This window comes from Pseudophryne corroboree, chromosome 2, assembly GCF_028390025.1.
Source record: "Pseudophryne corroboree isolate aPseCor3 chromosome 2, aPseCor3.hap2, whole genome shotgun sequence".
Taxonomy (NCBI): domain Eukaryota; kingdom Metazoa; phylum Chordata; class Amphibia; order Anura; family Myobatrachidae; genus Pseudophryne; species Pseudophryne corroboree.
In genome coordinates, this window is record NC_086445.1 from 236,032,343 (window position 1) to 236,051,004 (window position 18,662).

At 47.1% G+C, this 18,662-nt stretch overlaps 1 protein-coding gene across 2 annotated transcripts in view; it reads left to right on the forward strand.

Annotated features, from left to right (window-relative positions):
* Positions 1-18,662, forward strand: part of LOC135011696 (retinol dehydrogenase 7-like) — a 167,795-nt gene that overhangs the window by 115,171 nt on the left and 33,962 nt on the right. For both annotated transcript variants that reach the window (XM_063952482.1, XM_063952481.1), the window contains one exon: positions 14,919-15,082. In XM_063952482.1, coding sequence (XP_063808552.1) covers positions 14,919-15,082 — 164 coding nt within the window. The remainder of the gene's footprint in view (positions 1-14,918; positions 15,083-18,662) is intronic.

Sequence of the window (18,662 nt, forward strand, 5' to 3'; positions counted from 1 at the left end):
GGGCTTTGCCACAAAGTAATACCAATTTAATATTACACTGTACAGTAGTCTCAATAATTTTAAGTTATGCAGCACAGTAGCGCCACTTACACACATTAGAGGTAGGCACCAGGTAGTGCCCGTCACACATTATGCCAGGTAGAACCCCCTTTTACACATTACAGCAGGCAGAGTCCCCCTTTTTACACATTAGGCAGGGGGAGAGGGAGGGAGAGAGAGACTAGCTTGCCATTGGGGGAGCCGCCACTCTTTTCCGGTGAGCCCACAGTACGGGGGAGTCACCGCTCCTAGAGCCCGGCGCCATTGGACAACAGGGGGAGCAGCTACCCCTGACACAGCAGGGGAGACCAGCATGGAGACCACAAGCTGCAGTGCCCGGCAACAAATCTATATCACACGATGACAAGGTTGCCGGGCGCTGGTCTCCCTTGTGCGGCGCAGCCCTATGTGGTACGTGTGTGACAGCGGAATGCGCCCACAGTGCAGATGCGCTGTGGACAACACACCGCAGGCACACACCTAGTTACGGCTATGCAGCATTTTTACATTTATTTTGTTGCTCTAACTCAACTTATAAATAAAAATAAATGTGGGACTCTGTGAATTGCATATTGCCTCTGAAATAAATTGTAAAGGATCAGAGCAAAAGTACCTTCTCTTTGAAGAACAAGATTTGTCAAAAGCTGCAGAACAACTCACGATGCTGTTCCAAGAAGAATGAGCTTGTATTAGATATTACACTGACTGTGTGCAGGCTATTAGTGGAATTACGGTATCAGGAAGTAAGTGCAATGAACGGAATCTCCGTGAAGGATCCTCTCTGTTGAAGAGTCAGAGTGACTAGCAGCTGCAGAGCTGGGGTTCTGTGCGCTGCCAGGCACACACTCACTGATGTATATACAGTCACCCAGGTCCTCCGTCTCCACACTACATTTAGATATAGCTGTATGCACATGACTGCTGGAGTCAGGAGGTAGATGTAGCAGAAGGGTAATGTCGGATCACTGCAGTGGCTGGTTGCGCCCCCAGGCAAAGTGCGCTGTGTGCAAGGCACACTTCGCACACTGCTAGTTACGGCACTGTGCTCAGCAGCCATTTTGTGAACCTGCAGAGCGGCGTGAGCAGCTGCAGAGAGATCAAATTGGTTTTGCTTGCTGTGGTATAATTTGTACACCCAGCAGACTTTCATCCAGGACGGACAGAAGACCTTCAGTCACCCCGGAGGAGAGTCATTTTTTGAGCAAATTCGACATTTGTAGGTAAGTACCACATGTGGGTGGTCATTCCGAGTTGTTCGCTTGCTGCTATTTTTAGCAGAATTGCTAATAGGCTAAAATCTGCCAGTTCTGCACATGCGTATGCACAGCAGGGCGCACGCGCTAAGCAATTTTACACAAAACTATGCTATTTTACTCACAGACGAACAAAGCTTTTCAATCGCTCTGCTGATCATAGTGTGATTGACAGGAAGTGGATGTTTCTGGGTGGAAACTGGCCGTTTTCAGGAAGTGTGCTAAAAAAACGCAGGCTTGCCAGGTAAAAACGCAGGAGTGGCTGGAGAAACGGAGGAGTGGATGGCCGGACGCTGGGCGTGTTTGTTACGTCAAACCAGGAACTAAACGGACTGAGGTGATCGCAATCTAGGAGTAGGTCTGGAGCTACTCAGAAACTGCAAGGAAATACTTAATAGTAGAATTGCTAATCTTTTGACACCACAACTCTGCCACTTTGGACCACCTGCCCTTGTGGAACAACACAGTCCAGCAATGGGTCTTGCTGGACTGCGTGGTTCCACAAGTGCAGGCGTGTCAAAGTGATGAACACTGACACCACGACTCAGCCACTTTGGACCGCCTGCCTTTGGGGAACAACACATTCCAGCAATGGGTCTCGCTGGACTGTGTGGTTCCACAAGTGCAGGCGTGTCTAAGTGCTGAACACTGACACCACGACTCTGCCACTTTGGACCGCCTGCCCTTGGGGAGCAACACAGTCCAGCAATGGGTTTTGCTGGACTGTGTGGTTCCACAAGTGCAGGCGTGTCAAAGTGCTGAACACTGGCACCACGACTCTGCCACTTACTCGGACAAGAGGGAGTTTTGGCCAATACATCTCACCTGAAGGGGGTCTCTGTAACATAACGGTGGTTCAGGTCCACATCACAAGTAGGCTGTCCATGGTATTGCTGGGGTACTGTAGTGTCACTTTACATCCATCCTGGGTACTTTTAACTTTGGGAAGGCTAGTCCATAGAACCTGTGGAAAGGAAAAAGGATTTAGTACAAGGTAATTTGAAAGCGTTTCCTCCATCCTGGAAAAGAACAAGAGGTTCCAGCAACACTGCGCATACACACAGGTTACTCGGACAAGAGGGAGTTTTGGCCAATACATATCACCTGAAGGGGGTCTCTGTAACATGACGGTGGATCAGGTCCACATCACAAGTAGGACGTCCATGGTAGAGGGGGGTAAACTAGCAGAAGAACTGCGGCATCACAACAACAGGAATCAACTTGGGGATAACAGGACGTTAACGGGACATAAATGGTAATTAAAAGGGACGTCAATGGGACGTGAACTGGACGTCAACGCGACGTCAACTGGACAACTCTGTAATACATAAATAAAAAATGTATTAAAAATATGACAAAACTGAGTTTACATGAAAATACAAATATTACAAGTATACTCACAGGCAGAGATGATGATTGTGGCAGAAGGTTTAAAATCAGTTCGAAGCACGGCTTACAGATTGCAGATGCACAAACTCGCAATAGCAGTACGGAATCTGGCCTTAGCTGTACAGAATCTGGCCTTAGCTGTATGGAATATGGCTAGCTGTACAGAATCTGGCCTTAGCTGTACGGCAGGGCCGTAACTAGGTGTGTGCCAGCGGTGCCTGGCACACAGCGCATGCGCACTGTGGGCGCAGGACCGCCAGCACAACCCGCAGGGCCAAGCCATACTATTATCTATCAGCTCCCCCACTATTGCCGCTAGCTGCAGCGCTGCCCGTGGTGAGGTGCGCCCAGTCGGGTAGCGCTGTAGTTGCCGAACCGCAGGCACTGTCCTCTCCCTGGTCCCCCCTCCTGCCGAAGCTCCGCCTGTCACCATGGGTGGCCGCCCGGAGCCCTGCTCAGCCACTCCTACGTTCCTGCCCGGGCTGTATAGATCACCAGACATCGCAGAGGCTTCCCAGGCGGCCAGGCTTCCCGTGCACTCCGAGTCTGCTTTCACCCCCACCCCTCCATGCCTCCTGTAGTATGTGGAGAGGGAGACTTCCGGTTCAGGGGAACAGAAGCCGACAGCAATGGCTGGTATAACTGCTACTCTACACGCACCCGCTCTCTCTCTCTCTCTCTCTCTCTCTCTCTCTCTCTCTCTCTCTATATATATATATATATATATATATATACACACACACTCTCTACATACATACACACACTCTCTCATTCTCTCTCTACACACACACACTCTCTTTCTCTCTCTACACACACACACATTCTCTCTCTCTCTCACTTTCTCTCTCTCTACACACACTCACTCTCTCATTATCTCTCCACACACACACAGACACACACTCTCACTACACACACACTCTCACTCTCTTTCTACACACATACACACACAGGGCCGTAAAAGGGAGCTCTGCCTGCCGTGCTGTGTATAAGGGAGCTCTGCCTGCCATACTGTATAAAAGGGGGACTCTACCAGCCGTACTGTATAAAAGGGGGACTCTACCAGCCGTACTGTGTAAAAGGGGGACTCTACCAGCCGTACTGTGTAAAAGGGGACTCTACCAGCCGTACTGTTTAAAAGAAGAGTCTACCAGCCGTACTGTGTAAAAGGGGGCTCTACCTGCCGTAATGTGTAAAAGGGGGCTCTACCTGCTGTAATGTGTAAAAGGGGGCTCTACCTGCCGTAATGAGTAAAAGGGGACTCTACCTGCCGCACTGTGTAAAAGGGGGCTCTACCTGCCGTAATGTGTAAAATGGGACTCTACCTGGCGTAATGTATGACAGGGGCTCTACCTGGAGTAAATTGTAAAATGGATTTCTACCTTGTATAATGTGTGTAAGTGGCACTACTGTGCAAAGTAATTTGAATAATGAAGACTACTGTGCAGAGTAATATGAATTGGTATTATTTTGTGGCCACATCCCTTCCCCATAAAGCCACGCCCCTATATTTTTGTTGGCCTTATTTTAAACATGGGGGGGCGCAGATGCTGTTTCTTGCACACAACGCAAAAATGTCTAGTTACGGCACTGCTGTATGGAATATGGTTAGCTGTACAGAATCTGGCCTTAGCTGTACGGAATATGGTTAGCTGTACGGAATCTGGCCTTAGCTGTACGGAATGTTGCATTAGCTGTACAGAATCTCACATTAGCATAATGCAATAAATCAGGATTCCGCAGCAGCCCATAACTACAGTCAGGGGCGGATTGGGATATAGGGTGAGTTTCCACTTGGCCATCCCCGCACTACCTTCTGTAGCTTGCCGTCAGGCTGGCTCCTACTGCTGCAGGGCCGGGGGCTATTATTGGAGCTCAGTCAGCTCCGACATAAACACCCACCCACCCCCGTCAGACGAACTTTTTTTTTTCTTCTTCTACTACCGTGGTCCTCATTTTCAGCCCCTCTCCTATCAGCATTTGGCCATGCCCGCTTTAAGACTTGAAAATCGCGACACAAGGGGGCAGACAGGGCTTAATGCTGAGATGCACATGGTGCCTGTACACATCAGTGGCTACTAGTTCTGAGCTTGGGTGACGATGTCACTAGTGCAGGAAATAGGGGGCAAGGAAGAGATGTGCTTTTCTAGAAACTGATGTCTTCCTGGTGACTTCAGATAACCATGGATGTTGTTTACTTCACATGGGTCTAATAGTTACAGCTAGCGATTGTGGACAGGAAAGCATGTATTATTAATAGAGGCACATATAGGAATCTCTTGCTACTATAAATATCAAGTGTATGTTATTTAACACAGCCTCTTTTTTTTAAAGGCAGGAACCACCATATTCTTGAGGTTTTTAATTCTTATTTAAATATATATGTGCATATTGCAACTTGGGTCCGTTGTATTGTTTTGCATTGCCAACACCAGCAACAATCAAAGAGATTGTTATATGCAGGGGTCCCTAGCAACAAAGAGTATTATATGCTGGGTTCCTTAGCAACCATATAGCATTATGTGCTGGGCCCCTAGCAACCAGAGAGTATTATTATTATTATTATTATTATTATTATTATCCTTTATATGATGCTACAAGGGTTCCGCAGGCCCAATTACAGAGTACATAAACAAATAATCAAAACAGGAAAACAGCAACTTACAGTTGACGACAATATAGGACTAGTACAGGGTAAATAAATAAACATAGCTACATCAGCAGATGACACTGAAATAAGTATCAGGTGGCAGAAGACTGCTGAATTTGGTGCAGTTGAAGATTATTAAAGTAGAGATGAGCGCCGGAAATTTTTCGGGTTTTGGTTTTGGGTTCGGTTCCGCGGCCGTGTTTTGGGTTCGACCGCGTTTTGGCAAAACCTCACCGAATTTTTTTTGTCGGATTCGGGTGTGTTTTGGATTCGGGTGTTTTTTTCAAAAAACCCTAAAAAACAGCTTAAATCATAGAATTTGGGGGTAATTTTGATCCCAAAGTATTATTAACCTCAAAAAACATAATTTACACTCATTTTCAGCCTATTCTGAACACATCACACCTCACAATATTATTTTTAGTCCTAAAATTTGCACCGAGGTCGCTGTGTGAGTAAGATAAGCGACCCTAGTGGCCGACACAAACACCGGGCCCATCTAGGAGTGGCACTGCAGTGTCACGCAGGATGTCCCTTCCAAAAAACCCTCCCCAAACAGCACATGACGCAAAGAAAAAAAGAGGCGCAATGAGGTAGCTGTGTGAGTAAGATTAGCGACCCTAGTGGCCGACACAAACACCGGGCCCATCTAGGAGTGGCACTGCAGTGTCACGCAGGATGTCCCTTCCAAAAAACCCTCCCCAAACAGCACATGACGCAAAGAAAAAAAGAGGCGCAATGAGGTAGCTGACTGTGTGAGAAAGATAAGCGACCCTAGTGGCCGACACAAACACCGGGCCCATCTAGGAGTTGCACTGCAGTGTCACGCAGGATGTCCCTTCCAAAAAACCCTCCCCAAACAGCACATGACGCAAAGAAAAAAAGAGGCGCAATGAGGTAGCTGACTGTGTAAGAAAGATAAGCGACCCTAGTGGCCGACACAAACACCGGGCCCATCTAGGAGTGGCACTGCAGTGTCACGCAGGATGTCCCTTCCAAAAAACCCTCCCCAAACAGCACATGACGCAAAGAAAAAAAGAGGCGCAATGAGGTAGCTGACTGTGTGAGAAAGATAAGCGACCCTAGTGGCCGACACAAACACCGGGCCCATCTAGGAGTGGCACTGCAGTGTCACGCAGGATGTCCCTTCCAAAAAACCCTCCCCAAACAGCACATGACGCAAAGAAAAAAAGAGGCGCAATGAGGTAGCTGTGTGAGAAAGATAAGCGACCCTAGTGGCCGACACAAACACCGGGCCCATCTAGGAGTGGCACTGCAGTGTCACGCAGGATGTCCCTTCCAAAAAACCCTCCCCAAACAGCACATGACGCAAAGAAAAAAAGAGGCGCAATGAGGTAGCTGTGTGAGTAAGATTAGCGACCCTAGTGGCCGACACAAACACCGGGCCCATCTAGGAGTGGCACTGCAGTGTCACGCAGAATGGCCCTTCCAAAAAACCCTCCCCAAACAGCACATGACGCAAAGAAAAAAAGAGGCGCAATGAGGTAGCTGACTGTGTGAGTAAGATTAGCGACCCTAGTGGCCGACACAAACACCGGGCACATCTAGGAGTGGCACTGCAGTGTCACGCAGGATGTCCCTTCCAAAAAACCCTCCCCAAACAGCACATGACGCAAAGAAAAAAAGAGGCGCAATGAGGTAGCTGTGTGAGTAAGATTAGCGACCCTAGTGGCCGACACAAACACCGGGCCCATCTAGGAGTGGCACTGCAGTGTCACGCAGGATGTCCCTTCCAAAAAACCCTCCCCAATCAGCACATGATGCAAAGAAAAAGAAAAGAAAAAAGAGGTGCAAGATGGAATTATCCTTGGGCCCTCCCACCCACCCTTATGTTGTATAAACAAAACAGGACATGCACACTTTAACCAACCCATCATTTCAGTGACAGGGTCTGCCACACGACTGTGACTGATATGACGGGTTGGTTTGGACCCCCCCCAAAAAAGAAGCAATTAATCTCTCCTTGCACAAACTGGCTCTACAGAGGCAAGATGTCCACCTCATCTTCACCCTCCGATATATCACCGTGTACATCCCCCTCCTCACAGATTATCAATTCGTCCCCACTGGAATCCACCATCTCAGCTCCCTGTGTACTTTGTGGAGGCAATTGCTGCTGGTCAATGTCTCCGCGGAGGAATTGATTATAATTCATTTTAATGAACATCATCTTCTCCACATTTTCTGGATGTAACCTCGTACGCCGATTGCTGACAAGGTGAGCGGCGGCACTAAACACTCTTTCGGAGTACACACTTGTGGGAGGGCAACTTAGGTAGAATAAAGCCAGTTTGTGCAAGGGCCTCCAAATTGCCTCTTTTTCCTGCCAGTATAAGTACGGACTGTGTGACGTGCCTACTTGGATGCGGTCACTCATATAATCCTCCACCATTCTATCAATGTTGAGAGAATCATATGCAGTGACAGTAGACGACATGTCCGTAATCGTTGTCAGGTCCTTCAGTCCGGACCAGATGTCAGCATCAGCAGTCGCTCCAGACTGCCCTGCATCACCGCCAGCGGGTGGGCTCGGAATTCTGAGCCTTTTCCTCGCACCCCCAGTTGCGGGAGAATGTGAAGGAGGAGATGTTGACAGGTCGCGTTCCGCTTGACTTGACAATTTTGTCACCAGCAGGTCTTTCAACCCCAGCAGACCTGTGTCTGCCGGAAAGAGAGATCCAAGGTAGGCTTTAAATCTAGGATCGAGCACGGTGGCCAAAATGTAGTGCTCTGATTTCAACAGATTGACCACCCGTGAATCCTTGTTAAGCGAATTAAGGGCTGCATCCACAAGTCCCACATGCCTAGCGGAATCGCTCCGTGTTAGCTCCTTCTTCAATGCCTCCAGCTTCTTCTGCAAAAGCCTGATGAGGGGAATGACCTGACTCAGGCTGGCAGTGTCTGAACTGACTTCACGTGTGGCAAGTTCAAAGGGCATCAGAACCTTGCACAATGTTGAAATCATTCTCCACTGCACTTGAGACAGGTGCATTCCATCTCCTATATCGTGCTCAATTGTATAGGCTTGAATGGCCTTTTGCTGCTCCTCCAACCTCTGAAGCATATAGAGGGTTGAATTCCACCTCGTTACCACTTCTTGCTTCAGATGATGGCAGGGCAGGTTCAGTAGTTTTTGGTGGTGCTCCAGTCTTCTGTACGTGGTGCCTGTACGCCGAAAGTGTCCCGCAATTTTTCTGGCCACCGACAGCATCTCTTGCACGCCCCTGTCGTTTTTTTAAAAATTCTGCACCACCAAATTCAAGGTATGTGCAAAACATGGGACGTGCTGGAATTTGCCCATATTTAATGCACACACAATATTGCTGGCGTTGTCCGATGCCACAAATCCACAGGAGAGTCCAATTGGGGTAAGCCATTCCGCGATGATCTTCCTCAGTTGCCGTAAGAGGTTTTCAGCTGTGTGCGTATTCTGGAAAGCGGTGATACAAAGCGTAGCCTGCCTAGGAAAGAGTTGGCGTTTGCGAGATGCTGCTACTGGTGCCGCCGCTGCTGTTCTTGCGGCGGGAGTCCATACATCTACCCAGTGGGCTGTCACAGTCATATAGTCCTGACCCTGCCCTGCTCCACTTGTCCACATGTCCGTGGTTAAGTGGACATTGGGTACAACTGCATTTTTTAGGACACTGGTGAGTCTTTTTCTGACGTCCGTGTACATTCTCGGTATCGCCTGCCTAGAGAAGTGGAACCTAGATGGTATTTGGTAACGGGGGCACACTGCCTCAATAAATTGTCTAGTTCCCTGTGAACTAACGGCGGATACCGGACGCACGTCTAACACCAACATAGTTGTCAAGGACTCAGTTATCCGCTTTGCAGTAGGATGACTGCTGTGATATTTCATCTTCCTCGCAAAGGACTGTTGAGCAGTCAATTGCTTACTGGAAGTAGTACAAGTGGGCTTACGACTTCCCCTCTGGGATGACCATCGACTCCCAGCGGCAACAACAGCAGCGCCAGCAGCAGTAGGCGTTACACGCAAGGATGCATCGGAGGAATCCCAGGCAGGAGAGGACTCGTCAGACTTGCCAGTGACATGGCCTGCAGGACTATTGGCATTCCTGGGGAAGGAGGAAATTGACACTGAGGGAGTTGGTGGGGTGGTTTGCGTGAGCTTGGTTACAAGAGGAAGGGATTTACTGGTCAGTGGACTGCTTCCGCTGTCACCCAAAGTTTTTGAACTTGTCACTGACTTATTATGAATGCGCTGCAGGTGACGTATAAGGGAGGATGTTCCGAGGTGGTTAACGTCCTTACCCCTACTTATTACAGCTTGACAAAGGGAACACACGGCTTGACACCTGTTGTCCGCATTTCTGGTGAAATACCTCCACACCGAAGAGCTGATTTTTTTGGTATTTTCACCTGGCATGTCAACGGCCATATTCCTCCCACGGACAACAGGTGTCTCCCCGGGTGCCTGACTTAAACAAACCACCTCACCATCAGAATCCTCCTGGTCAATTTCCTCCCCAGCGCCAGCAACACCCATATCCTCCTCATCCTGGTGTACTTCAACACTGACATCTTCAATCTGACTATCAGGAACTGGACTGCGGGTGCTCCTTCCAGCACTTGCAGGGGGCATGCAAATAGTGGAAGGCGCATGCTCTTCACGTCCAGTGTTGGGAAGGTCAGGCATCGCAAACGACACAATTGGACTCTCCTTGTGGATTTGGGATTTCAAAGAACGCACAGTTCTTTGCGGTGCTTTTGCCAGCTTGAGTCTTTTCAGTTTTCTAGCGAGAGGCTGAGTGCTTCCATCCTCATGTGAAGCTGAACCACTAGCCATGAACATAGGCCAGGGCCTCAGCCGTTCCTTGCCACTCCGTGTGGTAAATGGCATATTGGCAAGTTTACGCTTCTCCTCCGACAATTTTATTTTAGGTTTTGGAGTCCTTTTTTTTCTGATATTTGGTGTTTTGGATTTGACATGCTCTGTACTATGACATTGGGCATCGGCCTTGGCAGACGACGTTGCTGGCATTTCATCGTCTCGGCCATGACTAGTGGCAGCAGCTTCAGCACGAGGTGGAAGTGGATCTTGATCTTTCCCTAATTTTGGAACCTCAACTTTTTGTTCTCCATATTTTATAGGCAGAACTAAAAGGCACCTCAGGTAAACAATGGAGATGGATGGATTGGATACTAGTATACAATTATGGACGGACTGCCACGGTTAGGTGGTATAAAAAAACCACGGTTAGGTGGTATATATTATAATAATAATACAATTATGGATGGACGGACTGCCTGCCGACTGCCGACACAGAGGTAGCCACAGCCGTGAACTACCGCACTGTACACTGGTTGATAAAGAGATAGTAGTATACTCGTAACAACTAGTATGACACTATGACGACGGTATAAAGAATGAAAAAAAAACCACGGTTAGGTGGTATATATTATAATAATAATACAATTATGGATGGACGGACTGCCTGCCGACTGCCGACACAGAGGTAGCCACAGCCGTGAACTACCGCACTGTACACTGGTTGATAAAGAGATAGTAGTATACTCGTAACAACTAGTATGACACTATGACGACGGTATAAAGAATGAAAAAAAAACCACGGTTAGGTGGTATATATTATAATAATAATACAATTATGGATGGACGGACTGCCTGCCGACTGCCGACACAGAGGTAGCCACAGCCGTGAACTACCGCACTGTACACTGGTTGATAAAGAGATAGTAGTATACTCGTAACAACTAGTATGACACTATGACGACGGTATAAAGAATGAAAAAAAAACCACGGTTAGGTGGTATATATTATAATAATAATACAATTATGGATGGACGGACTGCCTGCCGACTGCCGACACAGAGGTAGCCACAGCCGTGAACTACCGCACTGTACACTGGTTGATAAAGAGATAGTAGTATACTCGTAACAACTAGTATGACACTATGACGACGGTATAAAGAAAGAAAAAAAAATACCACAGTTAGGTGGTATATATTATAATAATAATAATACAATTATGGATGGACGGACTGCCTGCCGACTGCCGACACAGAGGTAGCCACAGCCGTGAACTACCGCACTGTACACTGGTTGATAAAGAGATAGTAGTATACTCGTAACAACTAGTATGACACTATGACGACGGTATAAAGAATGAAAAAAAAACCACGGTTAGGTGGTATATATTATAATAATAATACAATTATGGATGGACGGACTGCCTGCCGACTGCCGACACAGAGGTAGCCACAGCCGTGAACTACCGCACTGTACACTGGTTGATAAAGAGATAGTAGTATACTCGTAACAACTAGTATGACACTATGACGACGGTATAAAGAATGAAAAAAAAACCACGGTTAGGTGGTATATATTATAATAATAATACAATTATGGATGGACGGACTGCCTGCCGACTGCCGACACAGAGGTAGCCACAGCCGTGAACTACCGCACTGTACACTGGTTGATAAAGAGATAGTAGTATACTCGTAACAACTAGTATGACACTATGACGGTATAAAGAATGAAAAAAAAACCACGGTTAGGTGGTATATATTATAATAATAATACAATTATGGATGGACGGACTGCCTGCCGACTGCCGACACAGAGGTAGCCACAGCCGTGAACTACCGCACTGTACACTGGTTGATAAAGAGATAGTAGTATACTCGTAACAACTAGTATGACACTATGACGACGGTATAAAGAAAGAAAAAAAAATACCACGGTTAGGTGGTATATATTGTAATACAATTATGGATGGACGGACTGCCTGCCGAGTTCCGACTGCCGACACAGAGGTAGCCACAGCCGTGAACTACCGCACTGTACTGTGTCTGCTGCTAATATAGACTGGTTGATAAAGAGATAGTATACAATACATACAACAATATACTACTATACTGGTGGTCAGGCACTGGTCACCACTAGTCACACTGGCAGTGGCACTCCTGCAGCAAAAGTGTGCACTGTTTAATTTTAAATTAATATAATATTATGTACTCCTGGGGGCTCCTGCTATAACAACCTGCAGTGCTCCCCAGTCTCCCCCACAATTATTATAAGCTTTGCCTTTTATACATTGATGTGCAGCACACTGGGCTGAGCTGAGTGCACACAGACTGAGTCACACTGTGTGACTGGCTGCTGCTGTGTATCGTTTTTTTTCAGGCAGAGAACGGATATAGCAGAGAACGGATATATTATATTAAAATAAATAAAAGTTAACTAACAACAACTGCACTGGTCACTGTGGTAAACTCTGTCTGACTCTGCACAATCTCTCTCTCTCTTCTAATCTAATTTCTAATGGAGAGGACGCCAGCCACGTCCTCTCCCTATCAATCTCAATGCACGTGTGAAAATGGCGGCGACGCGCGGCTCCTTATATAGAATCCGAGTCTCGCGAGAATCCGACAGCGTCATGATGACGTTCGGGCGCGCTCGGGTTAACCGAGCAAGGCGGGAGGATCCGAGTCTGCTCGGACCCGTGAAAAAAACATGAAGTTCGTGCGGGTTCGGTTTCAGAGAAACCGAACCCGCTCATCTCTATATTAAAGTAAGAAAAAGGATAAGCACATGAGGAAAGAGGGCCCTACTCGTGAGAGCTTACATTCTGTGTTGGTGTCCTTAGCAACCACAGAGTAATATGTACTGGTGTCCCTAGTAAATATGGAGTGATATATGCTGCATACTTACCGACTTTTTGGCTGCTCTCTCCGGGAGAGAGCAGCTAGGTCGGTTCGGCAGGGGGGCGGGCTGCGATGTGAGTGCAGAGGGGGGCGGACCGGAGGTGTGGCGGAGGCGGGCCGGGGGCGTGTCGGAGGCGGGCCAGGGGCGTGACTACGGGATCGTCCCGTGTAAGCCCCGCCCCCGCTGTGTAATGCCGCTATTACCGGCATTATACAGCAGGGGGCGTGGCTATGATGACGCGATTCAACAAGAATCGCGTCATCGCCTGTCCGGACCGCCCACTTTACTCGCTAAGTGGGCGGCCGGGCAGGGGGGGACCCCTGTAATCGGGAGACTTGCCTGCTCTTCCGGGGGGCCGGGAGGGTCACCCGATTTTCGGGAGCCTCCCGGCCATTCCGGGAGAGTAGGCAAGTCTGATATGCTGGTGTCACTAGCAAGTTGCAACCAGAAAATATTATATGCAGGGGTCGCTAGCAACAGAGAGTGTTATATGCTGGAGTCCCTAGCAACCAGATAGTTACTACTCTCTTGCTATGGGCCTCTCTTTGCTGCTCTGTTGCTGTCTCTACTGTTCTCTTTCTGTGTGTCTATCTCTCTCTGCTGCTCTTTTGCTGTCTGTATGTCTGTCTCTCTCTCTGCTGCTCTTTCTGTGTCTCTCTGCTGCTCTCTTACTCTCTGTCTCTGCTGCTCTCTCTGAGGGGGTCATTCCGAGTTGATCGCTCGCTAGCAACTTTTTGCAGCCGTACAAACGCATAGTCGCCGCCCACAGGGGAGTGTAGTTTAGCTTTGCAAGTGTGCGAACGCTTTTGCATCCGAGCACTACAAAAACAGTTTGCGCAGTTTCTGAGTAGGTCTGAACTTACTCAGCCCTTGCAATCACTTCAGCCTGTTCTTGCCCCGAATTGACGTCAGACACCCGCCATGTAAACTCTTGGACACGCCTGCGTTTTTCCAACTACTCCCTGAAAACGGTCAGTTGACACCCACAAACGCCTTCTTCCTGTCAATCTCCTTGCGATCGGCTGTGCAATGGATTCTTCGTTAAATCCATCGCTCAGCAACAATCCGCTTTGTACCCATAAGACACGCCTGCGCATTGCGGTGCATACACATGCGCAGTTTTGACGAGTTTTGACCTGATCGCAGCGCTGCAAAAAGTTGCTAGCGAGCGATCAACTCGGAATGACCCCCTAAGCTGGAGGTTATTACCCAAAATGCCTACACCAATCATGCATTATTATTTCTGTGTGCTCTTTTTTTTTTTATTGTCTATGTGGTTTATCTTTTGATGTAATACTTAAATCTTCTGTATGCATTGTTTGAGTTCTAGTTGGCGCTGCGGATGGCTGCCTCGGTGCTGCTCTGCCAAGCAGCCTTCGTTTTTAGTCTTACATGTCTAATATGTCGAGTCTATTGTACAGTTGCAATGTGCAGTATCAACTCATACGTGTAATGTTTGTAATGTATGCTACGTTTTTCCCCGTTCTTATGCTATGTATTCCACCTTCATGTTGCTGCTTGGCGATGCATTGTACCGCAAAGAATTCCTAGTGTACGTGAATACACCTGGCCAATAAAGCTGATTCTGATTCTGATGGTCTTTGTGTGCACTTGGCTCTATAGCACGCGCAGTGAAACAGGTGCATTCAACTCCACACCGACCCCATCAATGGGAAATTAAAGATGTCAATTTGTTTTATTAAATATTTCTCGGTACATATTTTGTTTAATGAAAATAATAATGAATTGCAGATATGCTTATTTGTATATACATATTTGGCTTCATTTTTCATGTTAATCTTTAGTCTCTAATGTTTATATGCATGAATCCTAATTTTAACTGTACCTTTTATCAGTGATATGTGTGTATTTTCAGGCAGGAGATGCGACCATTTAATGTGAAGGTATGCATTCTAGAGCCTGGGTATTTTAGCACACAAATAGCAACTGGAGAATTGTTACAGGGGGATATGAAGAGGAACTGGGAGAGGCTTACAGAAGAAGTCAAACAAATTTATGGAGAGGAGTATTACAAAAAAGGTGAGAATAATGGAGTATAAGAAAAACGGACGTAATTTACAAAACGCAAAACTGCTTCTCTGTTTTGGACCCATTATGTGAATTTATTTGGGCAAATGCACTTTACTTTTCATTGAGACATGTAGTTTTGTGGAACAAGATGGCTACAGGTGCACAGGTGCAGAGGTTGTATGGACAAGGGAAGGAGTAAGGGAGAGTTATGTTTCTATCAAAGTAGGGAGTAGGTGCAAAAGTGCAGATTTAGGGCCCAATTCAGAGCTGATGTGTGAAAAAATGCACATCTATGATCAAAATCTCTGATATGCACGGGGGACGCATGCCAGGCTCTAACCCTCCCCCCAGCGGCGATGCTTTTGCACCTGACGAGTAGCCTAGCTGCTAAGGGAGGCAGCTACATGCATTGTTTTTGGTCACACTGCCGCCACGGCCCACTCCGCAAATGGTCCCGACGCGCCTGCGCTGTCCAGACCATGCCCCCCCAGTGCCGCCGAAACGCCCCCCACAACGCCACCGGAACACCCCCGACCATTCCACGACCGCCTCACTGGAGTGATCGCACCAGTGAGATGTCGTTGCACCTTACTGTGTGCACACGCGCAGTGCGGCTTCACCAGACACCAGACTGCAACCGCTGCCACTGCAGCATTCCAATCTGAATCACCCCCTTAATTTTACAGATCAAGAATAATAAGTTGGAAGAGACCTTTTTAGGGGCTGTTTTGCCCGTCCAAGGACTTAAATTCTGCTGCAGATCAAAACTGAGTGTATCCAGCCTCAGTACCAGGCAGTCTGGGCTAGTTTCCACTATAACAGTTATGTTGGAAATGATGTGTGTGCAGGTGTTGATAGTTCAGAGTTATATAGACGCATACCAGCAGATGACTCAAACTGTGAATGGTCTAGATACTTAACTAGTGGTGTTGCTTTATTAAAGGATAGCAGGTACAGCCATACTCACTGTTACACACTGGCTCTCATTAAGTGGAGCAGGGTGTCACACAGCTCATCAGCTGTAGGTAATCTCAGGTCTCTGGAGCTAAGCAGGAGACTTCTGTCTCCAATCATATCACACTCACATAGTCTCACACAGTCCAGAGAAATTGGCCCCTGTACTTGCTCAGTAGTGACCTCAGTGACCTGAGAAGTTCGATAGACTTCTTGGAAAGCAGCCACTAACCCCTATTGCACACTGTAACTGAAGCCACTGCGGCCGCTGTAATAAATCCTTTACCTACGTACTCTGTCCCCAGTTAGCGTACACAGTCCCGTACTGTGCACGCACTTTGCGTACATACGCCGGAATAGCCGTGCAGCTTACAGTCAGTGCATACACACAGACCGACACACTGAGAGCACGAGGCAGCTCTAGGTGTGGCAATTACACTATACAAACGCTCAACAGAAACTGAATGCGACACCAGTATTTGATTGTATGTTGTGGTCCAAAGCAGCAACAAGTAATAATATATTTGTAAAAGGGGGCTACAATAAGTTAAAATATAAATGGTACAACACAATACAATTCAATCACAGAGAGAGAGTCACACCCAATGATACGTACGCTTTGTCGCTTGCGCTACCCGGATCCGGTCCCCAGCTGTCTGGCGAGACGATCTATGAGTCTTTTAAAAAGCAGAGAGAGAGTGACCGGCCCAGGTGCAAGGTTTATATACCCTTGCCCAAAATACAATACAATGGGGTTGTATGCTCTCCACTGATTGGTTGGAGGGATGGTCGTTTACAGTACAGGAGAGGTCATTGGTCGGTTTGAAGAGATGGGCGATGCCTTGATCCAGGGGTGTGTAGCTCTGGATTCCAGTCGCATACCAAGTACATAATAAACACAAATATACCTTTAATCTGCCTTTGCGAATAACTATTCGCAACGACATGCGATCTTCTCCAAACCAACACCGGATTATTACTCCTAATTATCCGAACACATAGATACCATGCATGATGCTCTGATCAGTTACTGTCCCCTCGCATACTGTAAAGGTGTATAATTCCCTTGTTGTGCCTTGCAAATAAGTAAAAGTTGCATGAGGGGAAAAGGGAGACTATGTGCAATGTGTGCACCAAGTTTGGGAAACATGCAATGTGTGACAGATATTTCCATGTTCATTAGGTTACCCTGTCATGCTATCTCCAAGCAACATGATCCTACACATGAAATGACCAACCATTCTCAAGATACACATATATATTCATAAGTGTTTCCCTGCTATTACATCAAAGGTTTTCTAGACTGCAGGCTGCCTGTAGTTAATAATTTGAAAACGCAGGCTTATGTGTATCTATTGGGATATTTGTCTCCCATTGTTCTGGCTCCCACCAAACGATGACTTGTTCGGTTTGTGTTTGTCTTTCTTCAAAGACCAGGGGGTCTGTTCAAACATTGGAGTAAACAAGACATTGTGTTGGAAGGATGTGCATGTTTGGTAAGATTAGTGTGTGTGTGAACAGTGACTCGACACAGGCTGGGCACTGTGGCATGTATCTGTATTAATAGTAAGAATCTTTCTGTAATTGCTCATACCACGCCCGTACGCGCACTCCCGTGGGAGGCGATTGTACGCAATTTGCGAGTATGCTGTACGCACGCCAGACTAAGTACGTATATGGATGCCATCTGTGTGGTGTTTGCATGTGGTGTGTGTATTGCAATATTTTCCGACTTCGACAGTCCACCCTTTGGCAGTCAACAATAACTGCCACTAATATTAATAACAGAAAAAAATATTTACATGCTATACATTACAATGGGCGAGTATGTACCTTGGAAGAGGGAGAAAAGGTCATAGGTGAGAAATGGATGGCCTAGTGTGATAGGAAAAACGTGTATGTATGAGTAACTGCCTGAGGGGGATGTATCATCGTGCATCACTAGCTTCTAGGCTTTGCAAAGTATTCATTATATTCCTTCTCATCCCGTATTAAGGGTCTGTACATGGTCCAACAAACTCCACCGAGCTATATGATAAATGGGGAGCACATTTATCTGATGATACATCGTGGGGATCCATATGTGTGAGCAATTATGTGTCCCTATTATCTAATGACTATGTGTGTTTCACTAACCTAGCCCTACAGAGATGAACAGAAGACATGTAACGGTACATACAAAAATGAAATGACATTTTTGGTGATTGATGAGTTGGGTTCCGGTTTGTGGATTTCCTTTTTCTGATGCTAGCCTTGGCAAAAGTGATACGCTGATCCTGGGGTCCTACCAACCCGTACTCTCCATCAGAATTCACTCCAGATCCTTGCTCGACGTCTCGGGGGCCCTCACAAAAACAAATTGTCCTGCACAAAAACAAAACCACCAGAAAAAGACGGAATACAGTCTCTTGGGATGGATCCATTTCGTTAGGGACAAAAATAGGAAGATGAGGGGGAAAAACAAAAAAACAAAGCGAAAGTAGTGGGGAGGTGAAAAAAGAAAAACTGGTGCAACAACCTTCCTTGATCTTTGTTAACCGTCTCTGGCTGCACCAACCGTCTTTGCTCTTTCCACTCCCTACGCTCGGGTGCCGCTCAACAGTATTGCCTTTTTAGTTCTCCCGGAATAGCTGCT